Genomic DNA, 27,298 nt, shown 5'->3' with positions numbered 1-27,298 from the left:
GTCCCCACGGCCTCTCCGAGCGCGGGGCGGGCAGCCCTGCCTTTCATGTCTGATCCCTCCCGAAACCGCAGCTTCCCTTCGCCCCGCGCGGGATCAACCGTGGGTCATATTTAATAAAGGTGGGGATGGGAGAAGGCTTCAAAACATTACGTCAGCCCGGGCGGGGGAGGCGCAGGCAGCCGGGAATGCGAAAACCGCCTCGCGAGTGGGGGCAGAGGAGACAGGGAATGCCAGCGAGGGGATTTAATGGCCCTGTTTTGGTGGGAACGCTCTTGCCCACTGCCCGCGGGGTCAGGGGCGGTGAGTCTGCGCGCGCTCAGGCGGTAAATGAAACTCTGAGGGGAAGAAATGAGGCACACACCAAAGGCACAAGGGCAGAAATCCCCCGGCGCGGCCCATGTCTTGCATCTCCGTGCTGCCCCGGGTGAGGGTGGGTGCCAGGCTGTGCGATGGGGACATGGTGATGCCATGGGCAGAGTGCCCCAAGGCTTCTTCTGCCCCATACTGCAGCCTTGCCCATGCCTGACCCCATGGGCATTGTGGGATCTGCTGCCCGTGCTTGGAGCAAATGATGCTGGTCCCTCCATGGGCAATGGAGGAGGCTGTGGCTGCAGAGAGGGATTGTTGGGCCATAGCAATTGCATCGGAATGGTTATTCCCTTGTGGTGCTTGAGAGGGGATGGACTTCTCTGGAGATATTAAAACTCACCTGGATGTGTTCCTGTGTGACCTGTTTTAGGTGGCCCTGTGTTGGCAGAGGGGTTGGACTGGATGATCTCCAGAGGTCTCTTCCAACCCTAATGATTCTAGTTTGGTACCATTGAGCCTTTCTGCTGCTGTGAGTGATTGGGAGCGGGTGGTGAGGCCATCTCCAACCATGGGACCTGGTGGCCAGCACCAGGCACCCAAATCCTCCTGCAACACGCATGGGCTGTCTGCAAAGTGGGTTTGGAAGGCCGTGGGGCAGAGCAGAGCGTGTTCAGCTTCACAAACCCACCCTGTGCAGCCGCCCTGCGTTCCCAGCACCGTCACCTCCTGCTGATAGCTCACATTGATGCTCACGTTGGGCTGGTGCCTTCCCCCGGCTGGGAAACTATGTGCTCCCAGCCCCACGGGGCACCCCCGGCCCCCCGAGCCGCAGTGACCGCGCTCCTCTGCTGAGAGGAGTTAATGAGCTGTGCCCGACAGCGATGGGAAAGGGCCGGTTGCAGCGAGGCTCTGACACCGCTCCGAGGAGCTGGGTGTGGAGGAAGGGGGAAGAGCAATGGGGTGAGAGAGATGGACCAGAAAACGATATCCACTTCATTAGCCAGGTGGCTCCGAATGTGTGGAAACAGGACAAGGTCCGGGTCACCCACCGTGACAGAACATCATTATCATGCGATGCCATGAAGCCTGTGCAAAGACCAAGTCAAAGCTCACCAGACCACTTGAAAGGGAGATGGGACCTTCCCTGAGTGAGAGCCAGGCTGTTCCCAGGCCGGTGGCAGGGTGGGGGGTACCCGAGGGAGGGCACAGCTCGTGATAGGGGGTCTGGGCACCCAGCCCTGTGAATGGGGCAGTTGTGGGGGGCACAGCAGGTGTGACGCCACATCCTGATTGGAATGGGTTGTTGCTCAGGGCCAGTGGTGGCTCTGTATGGTTCCCTGGCCCCAAGGGTGAGTGGTTTGGTGTCGGTTTGGGGTGATCAGAGCCCCACTGTGGTGTGAAAGATGAGAGCACATCCCTGGTAATGCTGCCCTGAGCATGTGGGAGCAGAGCTGGGGAAGATGCTCAATGGGGCTGGGGACCAGGAGGAGTTTGGGGGGATTTTTCAGTCCTCTCTTCTATAGGTTGTTCTCAGCCTGTGTGTGCCCATCAAACTCTGCATGACCATAGTGCGCTCATCCACAGGCCTGCTCCCTTTAGGATGCCCTGGACCCAGAGCCCTCCCACCATCAGCTGTGTCTCTGTCCCTCCGAAAGGGAAGGGAGCTCTGACAGTGCTGCCATCCCTGCCCTGGGCTGCTCCTGCGCTGCTCCACAGAGCAGAGATGGATTCATCCCGCTACAGCTTGTGTTCAACTGTAGGTACTCTGTGAAGGTCCAAATGTGGGCTGGAAGTGGTGGGTTTAAAGCGATTGTCCTTTGTCAGGGCTGGTGTTCAGGTACCCGCCAAAAGCAGCAGGGAACTGGGCTGCAAACCGAAAGTGCTTTGGGAAGCTGGAGGGGTCATGACCAGAGATTTCGGGCACTGGCCCTGCCTTCCCCTGCAGGTCCCAGGTGCCTCTGTGTGTGCTCTGGTTGTGGTGGTGGCTCTTGTATCTGTGCCTGCTTTGGTTTAAGTGAACGTGTTGATCTTTGAGACTCGGTGCATTCACAGTGGTTTTGTTCAGATTCCAGAGCCTGGCTTGGATCTCTTCTTCTGCCCACCTCCAAACCTGCTCCTTGCTCCTGCCCCTGAGGGCTGCCAGGCTTCAACGGGTACTTTGTGTCCCTTGAGCACCCCTGTCCCTGACTTGCTGAGAGTCACTCTGTGCTGCACACATCTAGATTGTGGTGAACCTGTGCTGAGCCTGGCCCCAAAACTGCCTTGCAGTGGGTGCCAAGACCCCCATGTGTTCTCCTGTGGCCTGTGCCAGGGCTTGGGCAGCAGGATGCTGCTTGGAGGGGGTGCCGGGGTGTGAGACCCCCATGTGAAGCCTGGGTGGGGGTTTCTCAGCTTGGTCCCATTTCGGCACAGTCCCCGAGGGCACAGGCTGGGGTCCCGACGGCCCCGCGGGTGATGGCAGGGGGTGCCCGGGGCCGTCGGGGCGGTGCCGGACGGGGGGTGCCCGTCCCCATCCCCGAGCTGCGCCTGTCGCCAGGACCGCGGCCGCGCACCGAGCCCCCCGACGGCAGCCGGGGCTGCAGCGCTGGGGACCCCCGTCCCGCCCGCCGCTGCCCCCGCCGCTCCTCCGGGGCCTCCCGTCGGCCGCGGGCAAAGTCCGCCCCAGCGCGGGCGATAAGGGCCGGGCCGGGGCGGGGGCGCGGGGCCCGGGCGGCGACCGGAGGAGAGGCCTCCCGGCGCTGATTTGCATAAGGTATATTGCCTAATGGTGGCGGTCATGGCTTGGTAGAGGGCGGCCCGCGCCCCGCAGCAGCCCGCCGGCCGGGGCGGAGCGGCAGCGGCGGAGGGAGGCGGGAGGCGAGCGGCGGGGCGCGCCGCCGGCGCCCGGGAGGATGGTGTCCCAGCTGAGCGCCCTGCAACGGGAGCTGCTGGGAGCCCTGCTCAGCTCCGGAGCCACCAAGGAGGGGTTGATCCGCGCCCTGGAGGACATGGTGCCCGCCGCCGGCTTCGGCGTCAAGCTGGAGAGCCTGCCGCTGTCCCCGGGCGGGCCGCCCGACGGCAAGGCCGCCTTCGCGCCGCTGGCCAACGGGCACGGCAAGGGCAAGCTCTCCGGTGACGAGGGCTCGGAGGACGGCGACGACTTCGACACGCCGCAGATCCTCCGGGAGCTGCAGGCGCTCAACACGGAGGAGGCCGTGGAGCAGCGGGCAGAGGTGGACAGGATGATCAGGTACCGGAGGGGATCGGACCCGCGACGGGACCGGGAGGGGACGAGGCGCACGCAAGCTCCGTTTGCAGCCGCTCGGTGCGACAGCCCCACAGGCTCCAGGCGCCCTACCCGAGGGTCGTCCCCGGTGCACCTTGCCCGGTGTGTTCTACCTGGTGACGGGTCCCGGTGCTCCCCGCCCGCCCCGTGGTCACTCCCGGTGGCGGGTCCCGGTGCGCCCTGGCCCGGCGGGGCTGTGCCGCGGTCCCGGCGGTGGCGGGGAGCGGGCAGGGAGAGGGGCCGGCGCTCGCCGGCCGCGTCCTCCCGCCCCGTCGGGGGCTGCCAGCCCGGGCGCAGCGGAGGGGCCGGGAGCTGCCGCGGCCGTGGAGGCTCGGACCGGCCACCGGCTCCGTCCCTCCGCGCCGGGAGCTAAAAACATAAACTGCAACACGTGGAGCCCGGGGTGTTATTAATTTATTTCTATAAATCATCAACAGAAAGATACACAAAGGGCCGCGACGAGGGCGAGAGGAGCGGCGGGTTATTCATTGCCGAAGTTGTAAAGCGGCCGGGGAGGGGGGGAAGTAGGAAACCCCCGCGGGCTGCGCTCCTGCCCGTCGCGGCGATGCGGCTCCGCACCGGTCCCGGCCGTGCCGCGCCGCCGGGAGCGGGGCCGCCGTCCGGTCGCGGCGGAGCAGCCCCGGGCTCGTCGGGGCGCGAACGGCGTCGGCTCCGTGCGCCGGGGCGATGGTGGCTCCCCCGAAGCGCACCCGGGGCCGGTGCAGGCAGGTGGGAGCCCCGCGGGACAACCCTTCGTGCTCCCGGGGCACCTTTGGGTCCCCCCCACCTTGCTCTGCGGTTTTATACCTGTATGGGGGCACCGATCCTGCAACCGGGCTGAGCCCCTGGTGCCTCCTGCACCCGCTGCCAGCCTGCATTGCCCCGGGGCAGCCCTGGCTCTTGCCCTCCAACAGCTCCGGTGCTTCGGCATTGATGGGCACACCACCGCGGATGTGCCCCCGGCCTGCCTCGGGGGCAGACAGCACCTTTTGGGAGCAGGGTTTGGCAGCGGCACCCGTTCCAGCCAAAGGGCTCGGCTGGGACACACGGCTCTGTGTGAGGGAGAAATCATTGCAGGCCTTTTCCACTGGGATCCCTCCTGTCCTGTGCAGCACCATGTCCTGCACCTCTGGGTGCTGCTGCCTGGCCCCAGTCCCCCACTTCTTGCTGGCCGCATCCATCCTGGGGTGTCCATGGGGTGTGGAGAGGGCTCAGCCCCGGGGTTCCTGTGCTCCCACAGGTGTTCCTGTGCAAAGTTTGCCTTTGGTGCAAACAAGAGCAGGCACATGTCCCTGAGGAGCCTTTGCAAAGAGCTCGTGTTTGCTCTAAGAGAGGCCTTTGTACTTGGAGAGGGAGCTGGGTAGGGGAGTCGGGATCCATTTATTGCAGCTACGCACGGGGAATAAACCCCCTCTGCTCCTGCTCCCCTGGTGTCGGCATCCTGACCCCAGCGCTGGCTCCATCTCAGGCTATTCCCACATCCCCGGCGGTGCTCAACCCTGCAGCTCTTTTTGGGAACATGGTATGGGCTTTGCTGCCCACCATGGCACGGGCTGGAGCTGCCCATTGTGGTGTGGTGGTCCCGAGTGGTTCACCCCAGCCGCAGCCCCTCGGCAAGCAGCACATTCCCTTGGGCACCTTCATGGCTTCAGCTGATGCTTCTGAGCTACTGGCTGGGCTTAAACCACGACAGTGTGGCAGAGGGGTGAGCTCAGGCTGGTCCCACCCTGGCACTGTGCTGCTCACAGAGCCTGGCCAGGGGGGTGCCGAAGGCATGGAGAGCCCAGCGCCGGGGCGAGACGCCCCATGGCTCCATATCCCTGCCCCATCCCACTTTCCGGGGCTCACAGATAATACATCCCAGCAGCACCCAGATCCCATGGGCCTGGGGACCGTGGGGAAGCCACTCACCCTTGGGGACCCGGCTGGAGATGCCCTGAAGCCACCCCGATATATACAGGGAGTGGCTGGCACAGCACATGTCCCCACGCTGGTTCCCCGTGTGCACGGGTAGATGAGATTAGGGAGATAATTTCTTAGGAAGCCGGGTTTATAATCCATCTGTATAAATTCTTGGAATATTTCTCCCAAGGATACGGAGTGTATTTACCTGTTTTCAAGGCTGACAAAGGGGGTGAGCGAGTCCGGGAGTCACTGGGGAGAGGGACAGGTTGCATATGGGGCTGGGGTTGGAAAAGCCTCTTTCTCAGTCAGCGTTGGTGTCTCCGGGCTTCATTGGGGTTAATTTCATACAAGAAATACAACCTTTTCCTTGATTTTGGTGGAGAAGAACCACAGAGCGAGGGCTATAAACTGGTTTTCCGGTGTTACAAAGCACTCCTGGGTTGGGTGGGTTATTTTGCGTGTAAAGAAGATCGGACAATTAATGTGTTTTTGTTTCATTTTGGTGACAGAACAAAAAAGAAAAGGGCTTGTGTTGAATCAAAAGGTTTTTCCTCTCTCACTTTTTAGGTTAACCAGAAAAGAAAGGGGGGAAAAAAAAAAAAAGGAGGCCAAACAAACACTCAAACGTTTCATTTTGGGTCAAGTCCAAACATTTTGTTTAACATGAAACAAAATGTTTGGGTTTGGTTTCAGGTTGTTTAACCCTTTTGAATACGGTCAAGTTGGTTTGTAAAGAAAAATCACTGCTCAGAAATGAAGAGCCGAGTAATTGTTTTGAAAGTGTAAGTGTGAAACATGCTGGAAACACAGGAGGTGAAACCTTCCTTAAAATAATAAAATGGAGGGAAACTCAGGGATATTTTTTCCTAATTCTCCCATATTTTTTCCAGCCAAAATGCTGCCAAATTTCATTTAAATTCAGAAATCACGTTGTCCTAAAAGCATTCGGAAGTCTCAATTCTGAACTCTTGCGCTGGCTCACCATTTAACTCTGGGAAAGCGATGCCCTTGGTTTATCTGTGAACCAAACAGCTATTAGAAATGATAATGAGCTCTGTTCCATTAACTTATTATTAATCAGTAATTAGTAGGATCAGTTGGGTGACATGCAGGGCTTGTGACAAAAGTCTGCGTGAACCCCTTGGCTTGGGTACGGCGGCGCGGGCTTTGCCCAGCTCCATTGGGAAGGAGCGTGCGGAGGAGCTCTGCGGTGCAAGGACATTTTCTTCACATCCTTCTTGTTGGCTCCCACCTTCTCCTGCGGCAGCACAAGGACCCGAGAGCCCTGAAACCTCAGTGTTTTGGGGACAGGAACAGGCTTTTCTGCTTGCACCGTGCTTAACCCAGCCTGGGGTCCCAGCTATTGGGACCACCGGAGTCAGCGTGTCGGCGTGCCCGTGTCCATACACAGCTCCTTGTGACCATCACCGTGTGGAGGACACCATGTACATGGCGGGGTTCTCCTGCCCGGAGGATGCAGGATGGGGCACAGGGATGGTATCTCTAGGAAGGCTCTGTGCCATCCTTCCCGAGTGTGACAAAGCCGCTGCCACCATCAGCGTGCTGGCCGTGGTCGGGTGCTTTTGCTTTGGATCCAACCAGCTTTGTTTTCACGCTGCATTCAGGACAAAAAGTAAGAAATCTATTTGTTGGGGTTTTTTTTTTTTCTCCTCCTTGACAAGTTGAAGGATCCAAAATAAGTAATGAATTGGGAAAGCAGCCGGACGGTTACTCCAAGCGCAGCATTATTTGAGTGCATGACTGTGACCAGGTTTGGGCTCCACACTGTTTTTTTCAGTGTTAAAGCACTTCCTTTTAGTGCAGCGTTCTCTTGGAGTGCAGAATAAACCCGGGGCTCTGGAATACAGTGAAGGTGTGTTGCCTGTTCCTCTGCCTTCGTGTTTTGCTTTCGTTAGAGCTAAAGAAGGCAGACGGCATTTTGATTTGTGGTTGTAGTTTTATTTGTTCCTTAGATTAGTGTCAGCTCCTCCAAGGACACCAAAGTAATGTGGATTTAGGAAAGAGTCATTTTACACCTAGATCCTGCAGGGTCTGAATTAAGTGTTTAAAAATGTTCAAGAATGACTTAAAATTGTTGAGGGGGGTTTGGTTTTGGTTTTCCATTCCGGGGCTTGCTTGGGTTTGTGTGCCTGGTTTGACCTTCGCTTCTCTGCCTTGTGCATATGGCCCGTGTGTGCACTGCGCTGTTGTGAGAGCGTGGAATTAGGGTCTCTTTTAAATGAATATTGAGATTTTTAGGTAATTATCCCTGTGGGAATGGAGGGGGAGGATGAAGCAGCGAGCACGGCGGGTGGTGTTCGGTGGCCGTGCAGGGTCCTTGCTAGCCAGCAGCAAGCCAGGGCACAGGGCACAGTGCGGGTACCGCACCCAGGGCAGGAAAAACATCCCCAGCACTTCCACATGGGAGGTTTCTCTTTCTTCAGAGAGATTCCCAATACGGGTGTCCCAAATGCATACATGTGTTTGTGTGTCCCGCTGTGTGTGCGTATCTTCAAAAGGAAGAATTGCTCCAAATAGCAATGGCAGCAATTATTGGATGGGCTGCATTTCTCCTGGAAGGATCAGGGTGTTAATGTGATCTTGATGATCCACAAGGATCCTTTTTACTTCTCCCTCCCTGGGTGAACAGCCTGGTGGGCATACCTGGGGTGGCCGTGGCACCCCATGAGCCCCCGTCCCACCAGCTCCTGCCTTCTTGGGGCTGTTCTGGGGCTCTGGGATGGCCGTCAGGGAAAGACAAATGCTCCAGCGATGTTGTGCCTTTCTGAAACAGGTTTTGGAGTAATAATAATGGGTTTCCATCATGGGAAGAAGCAAATAGTGGGAGCTTTTCCCCGATCAGAAGACATTAACCCTGGTTTTCCTTCCCCTCAGCGAGGACCCGTGGCGGGCGGCGAAGATGATCAAGGGGTACATGCAGCAGCACAACATCCCGCAGCGGGAGGTGGTGGATGTCACCGGCCTCAACCAGTCGCACCTCTCCCAGCACCTCAATAAGGGCACCCCCATGAAGACGCAGAAGAGAGCCGCCCTCTACACGTGGTACGTCCGCAAGCAGCGGGAGATCCTCCGGCGTAAGTACCCGCGGCAGCGCTCGCCATCCGGGGGTAAGGGAGGAAAAGGGGGTCCCGCATCCCGGTCCTGCCTGTGAGCACATCCATGGGTGAGGAGCAGCCCCTTTTCTGCTTCCATGCCTGACTTGGGCTGCAGAGCGTCTTCCCCAACAGAGCTTTAGAAGTAAAATGAATTTAAGGCATAGGAAAATCAGGCAAAAGCCCCTCTTGATTGCAGTAACACAGTTTGAGTTTCTGTGTATTTATATTTGTTAGAACTGGGAAAGCAATTAATGTTTACACACAATTAGATGCCTTTCCCACCTCTGCCCCCTTTTCCCTTCCATTTCTTAAGACTGCTCGTTCTCTGCAATTACTTGCAAAATAAAGAGAGAGAAAAGAGAAAAAACCTGTAAATTGCTCCTGTTTGTAGCATGGTCCTGGGGCTCTCTGTGCTATCTAAACTATAAGACCAAGTGCACAGAACTGTTGTGCACCTCTCTTGTATCAGTCAAAGCAGCCCCATTTTTGGCTGAGCTGCAGGTTCGGGCACTGACATTGCCTCCCACCTCCAAAAGGATGCAATATCCAGCGGACGGGAAGTGCAGAGAAGGGTTTAGCACCAAATACCATTGCTTTGAAAACACACCTTGAAGCGTTAGAGCAAACAGAGCCTGCTACAGCCTTGCCCTGCACTTCCCCCCTTGTCACAGGGGGAAAAGCAATTATAGAAAGAGGGAGAATTCCCCTGCAAAACTGAGAATAATAAAACCCTCCCATTAATCTCCCTTTACTGCCACAGTGACAAGCATCGGGTCCAACGCGGGCGGTGGGGAAGGTCACCTCTGGTGCTGCTGCCCCGGGCATGGGGCTGATGTCCCACTGCATTGGGACGGGAGCGGGAGCCGGAGGGGAGCTCTGGGCAAGCAGAGCAAGGCACCATCCCAGGGGGGCTTTGCAGTCACCCTGCCTGGCTCCTCGCTTGCACAAATCCCCCCAAAGCAAGTCCACCACCAGCGAGGACCCTGCCCATGAATATGCATGTGCTGCACATGCCTGCCCATTAAACACCATCCCGCAGGGGTGGCAATAACTCCCCTGGCAGTGTGCAAAGCAGGTCCTTTCCCTGGGATGGGTGTTAGGAGCACCAAGACATGCTGGGGCCATGGGTTTGGGATGCTGCAGGAGGGGACACGGGGACACACGCACCACTGCGGCGGCTATAGGCCAGCTCACGTCTGCTCCTTTCTCTTTCAGAGTTCAACCAGGCAGTCCAGGGTTGTGGAAATAGGACAGACAAAAGCAGTCAGGATCAGCTGCTGTTTCTCTTTCCAGAGTTCAATCAGCAGAACCAGGGGGCTGCCCAGCTCGACGACGCCTGCTCCGAAACCCCCAGCAAGAAGATGCGCCGCAATCGGTTCAAGTGGGGGCCGGCCTCCCAGCAAATCTTGTACCAAGCCTACGACCGGCAAAAGAACCCCAGCAAGGAGGAGCGCGAGGCGCTGGTGGAGGAGTGCAACAGGTAAAGGTTGCCCCACACTGCCCATCCCACAGCCTTTCTCCCCAAAACTCCATGTTATTCCAGGCTCCCGGCTTGCAGACCCGGACACTGGCTTGTGGCACAACTTTGCTGAGCTGCCTGGCCTCTTTTTGCCTTGTGTTCCCCATATGGGTGATGTTTGGGGCTGGGTGAGCTCCATGTTGGGGTAGGGATGCTGCAGGGGTGCCCTGGGGATGCTGGCGGGTGCCAGGAGGATGCTCAGAGATGCCCTGGGGATGCTGCAGGGAAGCCCTGGGGATGCTGCAGCATCACAGCAATATCAGAAGAACAGGGGATGGCTTTTACAGCATGGATATAGTTGGAAAGAGCAGACAGGCTCACAGGAAGGGCTTAAACACCCCCAAATCTGCCTGACCTCCCTGGCCCCCTGCCTGGCGGTGCTGTCAGAGCCCCCCTCCAGCAGCACCCTTGTTCCAACATGTCCCCTTGCACGCACAGGGCCGAGTGTCTGCAGCGAGGGGTGTCTCCCTCCAAGGCGCACGGGCTCGGCTCCAACCTGGTGACAGAGGTGCGGGTCTACAACTGGTTTGCCAACCGACGGAAGGAGGAGGCTTTCCGACAGAAGCTGGCCATGGATGCCTACAGCTCGGGCCAGCCCCCCCCGCACAGCATGAACCTGCTGCTGTCCCATGGCTCCCCGCACCACAACCAGCCCAGCGCCTCGCCGCCCAGCAAAATGACAGGTAAGCCCTCGCCAAGGATGCTCACGTGGTGGGGTTGGAGCAAATGCGGTGCTAGGTCCTGTTTCTGCTGGGGATGGGGGTGCTGAGCACTCAGGATGTGCGTGGATAGCCTTGAGAGGATGGAAGATGGGCACATTGGTCCCTGGTGCAGCCTCAAGTGATGGTGCAGAGACGAGCAAGCGGTGTTGCTGCGCTGTTGTGGCCTCATGTGGTGGGGCTGGATTTCCATCCTGTCTAAGATTAATTGGCATTTGCTTGGTTGGTTTAATTCACTGGAGTCCCTTTGTGGGCTCATTGAGGCAGGGAGATGGGCTGCTCTGTGCCTGATGCACCAGTGCTGGAGCCTTGGGATGCAGCCCACTGGTGAGCACTGGTTTTGGGGTAGGGGTGCAGAGGCAATGCTGCAAAGCCCGTAAGATGAAGCAGTGTGTCCTGGGCTGGAGCTAGCCCCAGGCTGGGTGCATGGTGCTGCAGCATCGCCATGCCAGAGAGAAGGGAGGTGGATGAAGAAAGCTGCTCAGGGGTGCAGGGCTCAACCTCCACCTCTCCCCACCACAATCCAGCCCTGTTGTGCACAGTGAGGAGCAGGTTGGGAGAGCAGACCTGCCGAAAGCTCCGGGGGGATTTGAGCAGGAGATAACACCACCGGGGAGGGTAGCGTGGGGAGAGAGGCATTGTTGGGAGAACAATCCCCATTGTCCCCCTCCTGCCCTCCGCAGCCAACGTGCCAGGTCCCAGCGCACAGGAGCAGTACTTGGTGATGGGGGTTCAGTGCAGGGGCTGCATCCCAATCACCCTGTGTCCCCCCTCGGCCATGGCACAGCATGGCCAGGGAGGTTAAACCATTTGGAAATGACCCTGCTTGGCTCGTTACACACCCCCAGCTCATTACAAAGGCAAATTAAATGAAACCTGTGTGCAGAGAGTCCCTGCGGGAAGGACAAGGTGCTTATGGAGAGGAGGCTGAGAGCTAGGGACAGCGCCAGGCCACGGCTGGACACCAGCCTCTGGGTGTTAGCAAATGAGGGCAGCCCCAAAAGTGGTACCCAGGGGGGATGCAGCAGCTCTGGGTTGGTGCACAGCATCCAACCCATCTTCTACAGAGGGACAGGCAGCATCCATCCCTCTCCCGGGTACCGCTCTCCCTTAGGGCCGACGAGCAGTGACCACGATGTGACCCTGCCCCAGGAATGCCCCTCACAATGGCGGGGACAAGGAGGACGTTTGCCCTCCTGTCACCGGCTGATTGCTTACAAGGTGCCCTACAAGCACATTGTCAGCAGAATCAGCTGTTTTCAGTGTCGGCCGGCGGGGCTCCACAATGCCCCACCAGCATGCAGCCCCGCATTGTCATGGCTCGTCCCTGTGCATGCTTAATTGACAATTAAACCGGGCTTTGAACGAACCCCACTGCCTTTGATGTGCCCCCGGCCTGCCAGCGCGCATGCAGCACCCCTGAGAGCCTTTGTTTGCTTCTATTAGGGGATGGCAATTACTGTAACCACGGGCATTTATCTCGGGGCTGGAGGGCCCTTAAGCCCCGACCTTTATTTTCCCGTCGGAGCAGTGCCAGCAGGAGCCGGTCCCGGCTATAGGGCCGATGACAGCCCATTCGGAGGGGCTTTTGAGCAGGGCAGGAGTGATGGTTGCAGTGATGGTGAAGGGCCCCTCTGGAGGGGTCAGGAGGGCTTGGCTGCAGGAATGTCTTAGTGGATGGTGCTTGTATCCATCGGCCTTGCCGAGGAGGAGGAGATGGGCATGGTGAGGTGGGGTTTTAGGGCTGGTTTGGGATGGAGCTCAGCCGTGATTGATTCAGGGTCACCTGGACCAAGCTGGGTCTGGCCAGCTAGCAGCTCCAAAAACTGGCTCCTAAACCATGTTTAAGATGAGACGGGACATGCTGCCTTGATGGGACATGGGGAGTGCTGCCTGGCTGACCCCATCCCGGGCTGGCCATGCTGGGATTTGAACTGCCCTTGCACCGCTGCGGTGGCGTCTGGGCCTTTCAATGCCTTAACAGCTTAATGATGGCGCAGGGACGCTGCCCGAGTCCTACCCCTGCACAGCCCTGTCTCCCCCAGGACATCCCCCAGCAGGAAACGATGGGGCTGGTGGCATGGGGCAGCTGCACAATCGCTCCCGTGCCCGCAGACAAAGGGGGCTCGCCTGCTCCTCAGGACATCAATGGGGTCTTGCAAAAGGGTGTAATGACAGCCGGGCAGGGATAAGGGCTGTAAAAGTCAAACATCCTCCTGGCCTCTTCTTGGGGACCCATCTGTCAAGCCTCAAGCTGTAGTTCTTAACTATTTGGAGGTAAATACTTAAAGCCTATCTACCTCAGAAGCTTCTCTCAGACTCTGGACTTTTCCCTTACTATGGGCTATTATCAGTGATCTTGGTTCCCTGTTTGATTTGAAGGTCACTCGGGGCGTTATCTCGGTGCCATGCCGTAGACTCTGGCTTATGCCATCTTTATCTTCAAGAGCCCCGAGGACAATCAGTGCATTGATGAGATTAGGGGAGGCACCGCCTGCCCGTAGCCCCCTGCCTCCCCCTGCATACAAAGGGACGGCGGCGCCCAGCGGACCCCGCAGAGCCCTGTCCCCATGGCCGGGGGTCACAGCATCGCCTCCAGCCCAGCCCGGTGGTTGGAGCGTCCATCCATCCATCCATCCATCCGTACCTGCTCTGCGAATATCAGAGTAGTAGAGCAGTATCAGAGTATACATTTATATATGTATTTATATATATGAATGTACAGTACTTATATATTTTTAGATATCGCTATAGATGGAGAGCAAACATATATATGAATGTACATTACTTACATATTTTTAGGTATGTCTGTAGATGGAGATAAAAACCATATATATGAATGTACATTACTTATATATTTTTAGATATATATAGAGGGAGATAAAAAATATATATACATTTATATACATGAGTGTACATTACTTATGTATTTTTAGATATCCCTATAGATGGAGATAAACCCCATATATATATAAATGTACATTACTTATATATTTTTAGATATCTCTGTAAATGGAGATAAAAAACATATATATTACTTACATAACTTATATACCTATATACTCGCATTACTTATATATTTCTATAATCTCTATAGATGGAGATAACAAACATAAAAATAACTCAGCACCACCCCTGAGATCCTTCCTAAACCCACTTTAAGGGTTTTCACTTTTCCTTAAAGAAGATCCCATCAATAAACCCTTGGTCCAAAGGTGCTTTGGTTTCTGTCTGGATCCTACACGTTGTTGCCCAGGGTAGGTGCTGGTTCTGATTGCAGACCCAGTGCCAGCGGTTGTAATGTTTTACTGTTGGGCGCACTGTGGGGCTCGGTGGGTACAGGGCGCTGTTAGGAGCTTTTCCCTGTTTTATGGGGGGTAATTAGAACTTTATGACAGCAGCGCAATGGGAGGGTCCAGTCCCCATAAACAGGTTTATAATGGATATAAACTATGCACCTCTGTAACTTAGCAAGATTAACACTTTAGGGACAATTTGAGTGGCAGCCCAAAAATCAGAGCTACGTCTGGGAGGGTGAAAAGGTCCCATCACCGACCCGGCTGCTTCCACAGTGTCAATAGGTGCAGCATCGCTGAGTCCTGCGTGACCCCAAAAGGGATATTTTGCCCTTCCCATCACGCTGCCAGGCTCCCAGTCCATACCAGCTGCATCCCCGCGGATCGGGCTGAATCCCTGCTGCTGAGTTACCCATGTCTGGGTGTGCAGCGTGACCGGGTCTGTTTTGGGGTTGGGCATCACTGGTGATTTACAGGATGTTTGCAAAGCTCCAGGCAAAAATGCAGCCGGAGCCGGGGTGAGCAGCAGGAGCTGCGGGAGGAGGTCGGGATGTGCTGCGCGACAGCATGGGAATAGTTTAGAAGCGCAGTGATTTTTCTTCTTTAAAGTACAATTTAATCATATCAATGGGACTTAAAACAGAGGAAAACCAAGAGGCTTCATTGCTTCTGCCCCCCAAAGACACAAGACTGGGGGGTACCTAGAGCATGGCACAATTGAGATGAAAACAGCACATATCGAAATACCAGATCAAGGTTTCCAACTATCTTACTTTCACAACCCTCCCCTCCCTGTTGCTCTCCCCATCCCAAAAGCTGGATTGGGGAATGGTTTTGGCACCCCTTGAAGCTGTAGAAAGCCACGGGGGCAGGACCCCTTGATTCCTGGTTGGCTGAAACACAGGGTTAAGGCTACGGGAGCCGGACTCTGCGGCATGTCTGGAAACATGGGAAAGCAGTAAAACAGTTCGCGGGCTGTGCAGCTCAGGGGCTGCACAATAGCCAGGTCCCATAAACAGACTTTTATATTATGGCTGTAGCTCCAGTAAAAACAAAAAAGGAAGCCTTAACAAGGGCAGGCTCCATAGCCAGGCCCATTCCCAGTGATCCCCATCCTGGCTCCTCTCTTGGGCTGCCACAGGGAGAGGTCGAGGAGGAATAAATCTCTGCACGGGAGCTGCTTCCAGCTGTGGGGGCACAGGAGAGCAGCAGGAGAATGGTTGTGTCAGGCTTTGACAGTGTCTGAGCCCCTGCTCGTAAACCCTGGACCCCAAAGCCCCCTGTTTGCTCCAGGAGGAAGCCTTCATGACCTGGTGCAAATAGCCAGAGCCATGCCCATGCATTCACTCTGGCTGTTGGGGTCCTGGAGGGGTCCCAGTGGTTGTGCTGCCGGGAGATGTTGTGCAGAATGGGGTCCTACTGATGGAACAGATAAAGCCCAAAGGCAGGAAAATGGACCAGGAAGGTGGCTGGGGAGGAGAAACTTGGGGAAGAAAGCTTGAAAGTAGCTAATGCCCAGGTTGCTGCCTTAGGCTAGGCTTGGATGGAGTGTGCTCTGTTCCAAGGGAATGGGAATCATCATCATCGGGGAGCTCAGTTATAGCAGTGTCAATAGCAACAGCACTAACCCCTCATGCTGGTTTCCCAATATTGATTGTTTAATCTGCCCAAATCCAACCCAATGCTGAGGGCATGTAGACAGCAATAATAACCATCCCATTCTAGGAATGAGAAAAACCCAAGCCAGGATAGTTGATGGCTTCCTAAAGGTCTACAAGGTGGCCTTGGCAGAAGGCTGTTACTGGGGGAAGCAGTTTCTGGGCTTTGGGGATGCAAAAGCTCAGAGCGGGGTCCTAAGGGGCTGGATGGTGGCACCGCTGCCACCAGCCCAAGCCTGACCTCACACTCCTGAGAAGAGTTAATCTTCATCAAGGCTCGGAGTCTTCAGCGGTTTTATCTAGAGACCCAAAATCTCGGTCACCAGACTATCAGAAAATCTCAGCATTGCTTATTGTTTCTCAGACAATAAAAGTCTTGTCCTTGGGATTGCGAGGGAAAGCTTGAAAATCAGCTTTCAACCTCATATGTTTTAAAGACAACTTCCTGGCTTTGGGTCCTGACAAGCATCCTCAGCTGGATATGGCAATATTTTGGGTTTAAATTGGGTTATTTTGTTCTTACTGAACCTGAAAGCGATTGAGGATCGAGCAGAAACTCTGGTTTTCTTCCCAATGGGAGCTGCCTGTGCTCCTGGTCTATCTTTAAGATCATGCTCAGAAGAAAGGGCTTTATTTTATCTCCCCTCCCATTGTTTGAGCAGCGCTGCAGGATCTCGGAGCGGCAGCGGCTGAAGCACACTCTGCACGAGGCCGGGAAGAATGTGTGTGACAGTGCCCGGTTGAGTAATGTTTACCCTGTTCATGGCAGGGACGTCCACTCGGGCCCGCAAATATCCACCTGCCAGAGGACATTCTTTTATTATCAGGGATAAAAGGGGTTTGCTGGGAAATGATCAGGAGCCAGACATCGCGGGGAGATTCCTATCTGTGGGACGTGTTTAACCAGCTGATGGGGGAAATTCGGGGGTGATTAGAGAGTCTCTTTGCTTTGATTTTGGTGGAGGGCTTGGGGAGCTGTCTGCGCTTTGGTAGATGCTTTTGGAGCTCGTGGAAAGCTCCTGGACTCCAGTTCTTGTTTGTTTCCTTTTCCTTGATTCAGAGATATTTAGTGTAGCACTTTGAGCATCCTTTGCCGAGCCAGCCCGTATCAGCTCTTCCCTTCAGACACCTGGGAGCAGGAGATCCCAATATCCCGGGGAGGATAATCCTTTACCTGGGGATGTCTGTGCTGTGCCAGGACGGCCAAGAAGCCACCAGCAACCTCCACAGGCTGAACAATTCCATCTGATGGTGATTTGGGGGAGCTATCCCAATGTCCCTGTGCAGTGGCTGGGGGTCATGGGTGGATGATGCTCTTTGTGGTCTCATTTGGGAAGGTGGGCTTTGCCTCCATGGTTTTCCTTCCCAGGAGAGCTGTGGGTTGTCCATCCATCCGTCCATCCACCGCTTCGATCCCAGGGCAGTTCAGTGAACCCATAACAAATGGCTTTTCACCGTAGCCGTCAAGGCAGCCTCGTAAATGACGCTTTTGTTTCCCGTGGGTTTTCCTGGGTTAATTATTTGTGATCTGTGGATGCCTTTCCATGACACATGGCTGATCATCTGGTTATCAGCGCAGGGGGGCTTAGCCAAATTAAATAGATTTATATAGAAGAGCTGTGCTCGAGCCAGATTTGCCTCCTTGGTGGCGGTGGGCTGAGGTCTGGTTTGCAGAGTTGTGTGTGTCTGGTCCCTCTGTCTTCCTGCAGTAATCTGTTAATCATACACTTGTCAAGAGGGAAATCGGATGTGGAAGGGCCTGAGGAAGAAGTGAGAGCGTCACTGTTCGGAGCTGGGATGGCCATGGGCTGCATGGAGCTGGGAGGGAAGAGCTGGAGGATGCAGAGCTGGTGCCCATGGCTCAAGGCCCCCAGGCTGGTGTCTGAGAGCTGCAGGGACATCACAGGAATGTGCACAATGGGTGGAAACTAAAGCACAAAGGATGCAGAAGGGTGTCCAGGCTGCTGGCCTATGTTGGGCTCCCTTTCCACGGCATGGCATTGATACCTATGGGCAGCCTGGGGTGTGCGTTTAGCATCCCTTTCCATAAACTTCCCGCTATCATTTCAGAAGATGGGGTTGGGGAGAAGCTGTGAAGCAGCACTGGAAGGAGGAACAGGCACATTGTTCCATGCTATCCCTTCTGTTTATCATGCAAGGGTGCCATTCAGGAGCTTGCACATCCATTTACATCCATGTACCGTGCAAGCCAAGGAGCGCTGGAGGCTTTCCCCTTTGCAGGCACACTTTGGGAAGGCATTGACCCATCTGGGGTGCCCATGGGGTGACCCCAATCGTGGTGTGGTGTTTTGCAGGGGTCCGGTACAGCCAAGCAGCGAGCGGCGAGGCAGCATCCTCCGGCACCATCAGCCACCACGGCAGCGGTGCCATGGTCACCACGAGCCAGGCGGTGCTGCAGCAGGTCTCCCCGGCCGGCCTGGACCCGGGCCACGGTTTGCTCTCTCCCGACGGTAAAATGGTGAGTACACCTGGGCTATTGTGGCGGCGGCGCTGATAAGATAAGAGGGCCCAGCGGGCAAAGCAAACACGCTTTCCCCTGGGTTTCACACGCGGCCCATAGTGAACAATGGCGCATTGTGGGGTATGCAACTGGCCCCGGCGGGCAACGGTGTGTTTTCCATGCTTCCCATAAAGCCAACGGAGCCCCGCTCCGGGGTTTATTGATCGCATTCCTCACGGATGGAAGGCGCGCTGGGTGGATCGCTGTTTGTTTTCTCCTGCCAGTGACATGGGTGTCGATAAAATGCTCGTTCATTAGTTGTTCCCTAAGCCCTCCCGAGTTCGGGGTTTTGCTGGGGAAGTGCATTCCTGCCAAGTAGGGATTTTCTTGATCCAAAGGATCACTAACGCGCTAGTGCCAGCTCCAGCATCGGTGCTCCTGCTTCTCCCTGTCCCCTTCCCCACATGCTCAGGGCTCTTGCAAGGGCTTTGCTGGACAGAGCTGCAGATGCCATTGCAGAAAAGTGGTTGTAAATGTAGGGCTGGGCTGGGCTTCCAGCACCAAGCACTTGGGCTGCTGCTTTCCATGGGTGCCTGGCTGGTGTAAAGCCCTTTGGAGGAGTGTGTGATGAAGCGGGGTGAGGAGTGGATGAAGGGGGCCAGGCCAGGATGGGATATAATGAAATGAAATGGAATGGAATTAAACGGGATGGGATGGGAGATGGCAGCCCTTCCCCGGCGCAGGCTGGCAGAGGTTTGCGTGCAGCCGCTGCTCTTCCGGGAGGAGGATTACTCCCTGCTGAAAGCGAAAGTCAAACATGGCACTGTGTGGCGCGGCCAAGCCCGCTCTTCCTGGGTTTTCACTTCCATTTTCAGAGGCTTGGCTTTCACACTGATCTCCTTACAAAGCTGGGTGGCTGTGGAGGGGCTCATCGTCCCTCCCTTGGCTATGGCACCATTTAATCCATTTAATTTTGCCTTCCCTTCTTCCACTCTCTGGCTCATGAGGGTCTTCATGCAGTCCCCTGGGTTCAGGTGCTGACCCTGCAAAGCCAAGCATTCCCAACCAAGCAGGGGGGATATTCCCAAGCACAACCCAAGCCCTCCCAACACGCTCCCTCCACCCCAAACACACCCATTATCTCCGCAGGGGTGTGTTGAGCCCTATAACCCTGAGCCTGGAAGCCATAAAATGAGTCAGGAAGGACTAAAGGCGGCAGCACCAGGCACCGGCTGCCCGGGGCTGCAGTGTGGGACATGGCTGCATGGGAATACAGTGGGTTAAACTGGGAAAAGCAGCTTGTGCAGTGCAGTGGGCACTGGAGTGTGGCTGCAAGAGCCCTGCTCAGTTATCCCCACTGCACGGACACTGCACAGCGCCGTGAGGGACCGCTCGGGTCCTCAGCAGCTTGCGGCTCTGCCAGCTTATCTCTGATCTTGAAGCAGGGCTAGCTAGTGCTTGCAAGGGATTTAATAAAATATGCTGTAGGCTGTGGTTTCTAGTAAGTAAATATGTGCCTCTGATAGCCCACATGAAACCAAAAGCTGGAAAGGAAGTTGCTGCATCTGAAGGCAATCGATTTCTTTCAGGGAGGAGCGTCACCTAGGCTGCACAAGGCTTTGGTGGTTCACTGGTTCATGCTCTAGCGTTGCCCTTAGTCGTGGCAGTGCAAAGGGTCTCCCTCAATGGTTCAGTGCCTGGAGGGTCTTTTCCAGTCATGCAATCTCCAGAGGTGATTGTGGGTGCAGTGCTTTGGATCTAAACACCCATGAAAGGAGCCTGGGCTGCAGGCGAGCAGCGTGTGCTCCCCGTGAGCTGTTTGACTTGTGCAGCCGAGTGTGGCGTAACCCGGCCTTGAAGAGACTTTGAAAGTGGAAAATACCGGATCAGGAAATATGAGTCACTCCCGGGCTTTGGAATTTATTGATGGATTTGTTTCAATGGCAGCGGGGCTATCGCCAGCTCACATGTGCACAATAAACACGGTGTCCAGAAGTGTCACACCGAGAGCCGCGGGGATGGCTCTGAATGGGGAGCGGGGCTGCTCAGTGCAAGAAGTCTGAGGAGGGGGATTAGGAGAATGAGCAGCAATGAAAGAAATAAGGCACTTAACCCCCTGTTTGCCCTGGGGACCAGCTCCAGTCCTCTCAGCACACTCCAAGTGCCCTTGTGTGTCTGATCCCTAAACCCTGACCTGAAATCCTATGAGCTGGCTCTGGCCAAGCGTGCCTGCCTCATCTCGCCAGGATCCTGCCCATCTGCAAAAGGGGGGACTAAGATCATTACCATGAGGCCCTTTTTATCTGCTTTCTGCCTTTTTTCTTTACCTTCCTGAGTTCATATTTCCTCCTTTCTCCTACAACCGTGATGGTTAATGAGTGTTGAGAGTCTTCAGCTGTCCCGGAGGGCAGGAGCTTGGACTCAGGGGACAAAATGGCAAAGGCTCAGGATGTGCCATGTCCTGGCACCATGCTCTGTTGGAGCTGGAAGCTGGTGCCAGCAAAATCCTTCGATGCTGCTGCTTTGCTATTTATTAACAACATGTTTGGGCATCCAGGCTGGGTTCTGTGCCCTGGGGTGGTGGGAGCTGTGTGCTCCAGCAAGACTGCACCGCTTGCCTTTTGGATGGGGCTTTGCTGGTTCTCCCCATCTCCCCACTGAAGCAGGATGGGGATGGGGATGGGAGCAGCCCCTCCGGCCATGTCTCTGATAACGTGTGTTCTGCTGGCTCCTTGGCAGATCTCAGTTTCGGGGGGCGGGCTGCCCCCGGTGAGCACCCTGACCAACATCCACAGCTTGTCACACCACAACCCGCAGCAGTCCCAGAACCTCATCATGGCACCGCTCTCAGGGGTCATGGCCATTGCACAGAGTAAGTGCTCATCTCCGTGCCCCAACGGACCCCCTTGTCCTGCGATGGGACACACCAGTGCTATAACACCCCCGTTCTGCTCTCTCCCAGGTCTCAACACCTCGCAGGCGCAGAGTGTTCCCGTCATCAACAGCGTTGCCGGCAGCTTGGCAGCTCTACAGCCCGTCCAGTTCTCGCAGCAGCTCCATACTCCGCACCAGCAGCCGCTGATGCAGCAGTCGCCCAGCCACATGTCACAGCAGCCCTTCATGGCCACCGTGACCCAGCTGCAGAACTCACACAGTAAGGAAGGGTCCGGGTGGTCCCTGCCAAGGGAAGGGCACCGAGAATGAGCTCAGGTGGAAAATAGGCTTGTGCTCACTTCAGGCTCGCACCCTTGGCTGCCGCCTCTCTCCTGGGTACCAGTGTGAGTGGGATGCACGGTGCTGCTGTATGGCCACATCGCACCTCATGCCCTTCCTTCCCCTGTGCTATCCACTATGCTACATCTCCTATACCTCTCTGTACTGCCCCACAAGTGGGATGCATTCCCCCACCCCTCCAGCACCCTGTACAAACTTCCATGCATTTTCCCTTCTGTGTCCTTAAATCACCTGCTTTGGCAAAGGGGTGGCTTTGTGCTCTCTGCAAAGCAAACGCTTCCCTGCCGTGCCCTGAAGGGAACTGTCTTTGCCCCTCAGGTTTATCCAGCAGCCCCACAGGGCTCTGCTGCAGTGGGGTTGTGGATCTCCAGTGTCTGGTCCAGCCACAGCCCTTCAGCCCCCACTAAGGGCAAGTGGCTACCTGAGAGGTGGCTTAGAGGCGGGTGCTGATTTCCTTTTATGCCTTGTTCTATCTCATCCGTGCCTCCACAATGCTCATTCCCATGCAGCATCCCTGTGACCTGCTGTAACACAGCACTCGGGTGCTCTGCCCCTGTGGGGGGCTATTCCATGACGCTGCTTGTCTCCTTCCCCTCCACAGTGTATGCACACAAGCAGGAGCCTCCCCAGTATTCCCACACCTCCCGCTTCCCCTCGGCGATGGTGGTGACAGATACCAGCAGCATCAGCACGCTGACCAATATGTCTTCCAGTAAGCAGGTAATGGCCCTGCAGATGGGGATGAGAGTGCACAGAGGTGGATGTGTAGAGGTGGAGCAGGAATGTTTCTCCTCTGGAAATGGGGCTGGAGGAGGAAGGGAAAGACCTTGTCCTGCTGTCTGTGCTGCACCCCCATGGGAAGCTGAGGATGAGCTTTCTGGTACTGAGAACCCCATCCCAGCCCCTTCACATGCTCCAAAAAGCCTGCTTGCAGATGGAGTGATGGGGATTTGGGTGATGGCCCAACTGTGCTGGACAATGAGGACTTGTCTAATGCCTGCTGGTACCAGCCGGGCCACGCTCATCCCTGGGGCAGCCTCATCAGAGTGGGAGCATCCTACTGTGGTACAAACTGGGCTGAGAAGGTCAGGACCAAGCAGGTTTTGCTGCCTTGGTGTCCAGGGTGAATTAACCCTGGTTGGAGTCAAGTGGAAGATCCAGGCTCCGATGCACCCTGACTTCCCATAAACCTTTATCATCATCCCAGTGCGGTGCAGGTGTAAGGCTGGACTTATCCCGGTTCAAATCAGGTGTGTGAGGCCTTACTCAGACAATAGTCCCTTTCTAAAAGCCACCTCTGGGGACTGTGGGAAATATGTGGCCCTTATTGATCACTAGATAAATAAGAGAGAGCCTTGAACTTGCATCCAGATAAACTTTCTTACGGAGGTTTGACAGGGGAGAGGGAAAAAATGCCTGCAATGACCACAGAGTAAACACAACATGGGATTGCTGCGAGACAGCCCCGGGAATGGATGGTGAGGGGTGAAGGATGGGGCTGGGGTGGCAGGTTGGGAGAGGGGGTGCTCAGGAAGGTGATGAACACCATTGCCCCCGGCTGGGGTCGGGCTCCGGTGCTTTGTAGTGCTGTGGGGTGACCATCGATGTGCAGGAGGCGGTCAGGCCTCGGGAGCACCATTTCCTCAGTGCTGCTTTATCAGCCCATCTGGTGTTCACCCAGCCCGAACTGCCCCTGATTAACTGAGCTCTCCCACCACGGGCTGCCTTTGATGCCGGGCTGGCCGCACGGAGCCCTGGGCACACAGGAAATGTGCCTGGCAGGGAGATAGCGCCCGGCCATCCCCGCTGCTGCGAGCAGCCTCCTTTGACCCAACACTGCCCGCGGTGCCGGGGGCTCCCGCTGCTTTCTCCCCCCATCACCCTTGCACCCTTTAATTAAAGCAGAAGGTCTCACTGCTCAGGAGGGGGGAGATGGGGTGGGGAAACGGGTGCAGAAGAGGCATGCACCCACCCCGTTAGCCCCCCTGTACATGATGAACAAGCACAGGTTGGTCCTGCAAGCACCGGGGGCAGGATCAGGCTCTTGTTGCCCCCCCAATCCCTGGGGCCTCTTTTCCTGCCAACCATTTGACGTTCAAGCTAAAGCTGGAGAAATTTATCTTTGAATATTGATTCTTTATCTCAGTGGTTTCATTAGCAAGGGGCAAATGAAGTGCTAAGAGGGAGCCCGGGGACCCATAAGTGCTGCTTACCCCCCAGATGGCTCAAATGCCTAAATACTTTTGGTGATTTGGGTTTCTGCCCCTGACTGGGGCTAACAGGGGCCATCCCTTGGCCTCTCCATGCTTTGCCTTGGCGAAAGGCAGGTGCTGCTGGGCACAAGGATGCCTGGCAGCAATGGGCTCCTCCAAGGTGGGCAGAAAGGATGGGAAGGTCACTTGGATGCCCAGTTTTCCAGTGCAGTTTGCTGGAGAGCACATGGATAAACCCAGGGGATGCATAGCCCACATAAAACCCCAGTCTGGGGGCTTGTGCTGCTGCTCCCTGAGCAACCCCCTCTCTGCAAGAGGAGAGGCTTTCTCACACAAAGCAAAGCCTCCATCATTCCCTGGTGGCAATTCTGCACCCCACAAGCCCTACACCAGCTCCATGTTGGAGCCGGGATGCTCCCAGTCCTGCTGGTGGTATGGAGGTTGGAGTTGCCCCCCCATCTCTCCCCTCTCAGCCCAATGCCACAGATCACTTATCAGGTGTTGTTATTTAGACCTGGAAGGGGCAAATACCTCCTGGTTCCTTTGACACGGCTTGAGGCCAAGCCACCATTTTTATGACGTTAGCAAACACCCGATAGCCGCGGCCCGTCCCTAATGACATGTCACGGGAGGCTCCTGGCGTCTCCTTATCTCTGTGTTATGATGTTTGCTGTGAGCTCCAGCCCACAAGGTCACTCCCGGCCCCACACCAGGCACTGGGGGGACCGCAGGTGGGGCACATACCCTGCGGGATGCAGAAGGGGCTGCTGCGGTGGGATGGATGCGGTGCTGGATCAGCTCCTTCCCCATCTAGTTTAATGGCTTTAAACTAGAAGAGGATAGATTGAGATGAGCTCTTAGGCAGAAGCTCTTCCCTGTGAGGGTGCTGAGGCGCTGGCACAGGGTGCCCAGAGAAGCTGTGGCTGCCCCATCCCTGGCAGTGTTCAAGGCCAGGTTGGACACAGGGGCTTGGAGCAACCTGCTCTAGTGGAAGGTGTCCCTGCCCGTGGCAAGGGGTTGGAACTGGATGAGCTTTAAGGTCCCTTCAGCCCAAACCAGTCTGTGCTTCTATGATTCTTTGGGAAGGGGGTGGCAATATCTGGCTTAGAAAGCATTTTCCCACTCGGGGCCAAGCAGGGCTTGTGAGGCACCACTGAGGTCCTGGAGTGATGCAGGAGGTGATGCCTCCAAATGCTTTGCAATGCCCTCACCTCCCGCCTGCCGCTCACTGCACTGCTCTCTCCTCCGCAGTGTCCCCTGCAAGCCTGGTGATGCTCCACACCTCGCTGCTTTCGCACATAGCAACGGGATCTTATTTTCCACAACATCCCAGAGGTGACCTGTGTGCCGAGCCCGGGGAGTCACCAGAGCAAAGCCCAGCACCGCAGCGAGGAGCCCATCAACCCGAAACGGAGCCGGAGGCTCGAGATTCCCCATCGCCCTTCCCGGCATCCCACCGGGAACGAGCCCGGATTCATGGGTGCCCTCCCGGGACCTCTCCTTCCCTCCGTGCAGTATTTCCAAGCTGTGTCTTGGGGATTTTTTCCTTAAGTATTTGCCTTCCAAGAGGCCGCTGGCTCTCCTGAGGAACTGGAACAAGCTGTGCTGGGAACTGGCAGAAAGGGAAGATGGATAATATTTAAGTTATACTCCTCCACCCGACGGACTGAGAGGGACTTGGGTCTGTTACTTGGCGTTTGGAAGGAGGAATTGCATGTGCTGTTGAACTGAGCCAATTGAACTGTAAATATAGGTACAGTCTGCTCCATCCTCACCCTTCCCCACTCCTATACATAGAGATTTATATAAAAAGAAGTAAATTTTGTCCAATGGATGTAAACTACTGTAATTAAGTGCAATTCTGCCATCTGTATATATTGTTCCTGAATCTCTTCTCTTTCTCCTTTATGTTGTTTTTTTTTTTGTTTGGTAAAGGTCAGAGCTGAGGATGGTTTTGGTTTTGTACTTCTCTTCTTCCTTTAAATGAGTTAATTCAAAGGCCACACTGGTCTCTGTGGCAGGACAGGCAGACACGTGTCCTCTGCATGGTGACATCCCATGTGAAGAAAGGGCACAGGGCGAGCTGAGCGGAGCCCCAGCAGGACCTGAACCATCTGCAAGGGGAAAACTGCCTCTACAGAGATTTCAAGGGACTCTTCTGCCTTTGGGGGCTCTGAGGTGGGTCATGGTGGGATGAGGAAGCGCTCAGCAGCCCAGTCAGCACACCAAACCATTGGGGAGTGTTCAGCATTGGCAGCTTTCAGGTGAGTCTGTAGCATTTGCTGCTACAGAGGTGAATGAGTCTGCAAGGAATTCTGGTGGGGTCTTCCTCAAGTGGGGTTCAGAGATTGTTTCCCTTTTCTCCCCTCCTTGGGGCACAGAAGGGACTGGGTGCCCAGTTACTGCCCAGTAAAAGGCCAGTATGGGTGGCTTGTTTTCCACCATTAGCAGGTTGATGATGAGCCTTGTTGGCTCCACCCTTATCAAGAAACACAGTGCTGCAGTAGCTGTAAAAGGCACCATCTCTCATCCTGTACAACACAAGCTCCTCCGTCCCTGCTGCCTCTTGTAAATGGATCGAATGCTCCCCAGCTTTACAAACCTTTTGTTGACTCTTCAGCATGTGCCAACTACTGAGAGTGGTTTCAAGAGGTGCCCATGGGTGGATGACCACTGCTAAAAGGAAAAACAGTGGATGCTTTCTTTAGGGCAAGAAAGGCTCTTTTGCTCTGTGTTTGTACAGTGTCGTGTACAGAGGGACCCTAACCCTTGCTGGGACTGATAGGAGTTGCCCTATGGTGAATAAGTCATCATGAATTGGAGACCAATACTCGGAATGACATTTAATTTAATGTATACCATAATTAAATACCATTTCTTCTGAACCATTGCTGCTGTGTGGTGTGTAAATTCCACAGCCATCATCTGCTGTGGTTTGGCAGATGTTGGTCAGGAGGTGGGATGCAGGCTGGTGGCAGGGACATGTCCCTCCTGCTGTCCCTTGCAATGCTGGTTTAGGTTTCTACCTGCCTGGACGTGGTGAGTGTTTCATATGAAGCCCCAGGTATCAGCCAAAACTAGCAGGAGGCTCTAAGAAGTGGGGACACCTTCACCCTCCTAATGATGCTCTAATGAGGTTGCCCTTAGCCCAGCACAGTTTATTCCTCACCCTCTGCTAACTTTAGCAGCTGAGTGTTAAGCAAACCAATTAGGAGCTGAGGGCCAGACTAAGCCAAACCCCATCGTTCTGGATGCTGAGGCTGCAGGTCAGAAAAGCAGGAGGGTGTGCTGTGGTTGCTGTAAAGCTTTTGAAGATCTTTGGTTGTAAAGAGCTAACATAGCTGAGTGACTCGGAGCACATCAGTAGCTTGTTATGTGCTGTCACACACCCCCTGGGAGAGGGGAAGGTAGAAAGCGTGATGGGTTGCTGGAGGATGCTGTGGATGCTATACATACCAATGTCTTCATTCAGAGTAAGCTTTCCCTGATCTAGATTTAACCTCTGGCTGAGGAAACCTTTCTGCACAGGCAAATACCACCCAAACTGCTTCCCTGAGCAGCCTCTGCAGCAGCTGGCATAGGGATGGGAATGGGGCTGTCCCT

At 55.5% G+C, this 27,298-nt stretch overlaps 1 protein-coding gene across 5 annotated transcripts; it reads left to right on the top strand.

Moving 5' to 3' along the window:
- The first annotated feature begins 3,033 nt into the window (after window positions 1-3,033).
- On the top strand, window positions 3,034-26,585 carry HNF1B (HNF1 homeobox B). 5 transcript variants are annotated; one of them, XM_030472424.1, is made up of 9 exons: window positions 3,038-3,538; window positions 8,375-8,574; window positions 9,811-10,075; window positions 10,553-10,797; window positions 18,103-18,266; window positions 20,988-21,120; window positions 21,211-21,402; window positions 22,084-22,202; window positions 24,947-26,585. In XM_030472424.1, exons 1-9 carry the CDS (start codon window positions 3,201-3,203, stop codon window positions 24,965-24,967), a joined length of 1,677 nt encoding a protein of 558 aa, XP_030328284.1. In that variant the 5' UTR covers window positions 3,038-3,200; the 3' UTR covers window positions 24,968-26,585. The 5 variants fall into 5 exon arrangements, with proteins under 5 accessions (XP_030328281.1, XP_030328283.1, XP_030328284.1 ...); XM_030472425.1 differs by having other exon boundaries at window positions 3,039-3,538; window positions 9,889-10,075; XM_030472421.1 differs by having other exon boundaries at window positions 3,034-3,538; window positions 20,988-21,402.
- The last annotated feature ends 713 nt before the right edge of the window (window positions 26,586-27,298 follow it).

Source organism: Strigops habroptila, assembly GCF_004027225.2.
Source record: "Strigops habroptila isolate Jane chromosome 13 unlocalized genomic scaffold, bStrHab1.2.pri S16, whole genome shotgun sequence".
In the NCBI taxonomy this organism is placed as follows: Eukaryota; Metazoa; Chordata; class Aves; order Psittaciformes; family Psittacidae; genus Strigops; species Strigops habroptila.
This window is presented reverse-complemented; position numbering and strand designations above follow the sequence as displayed.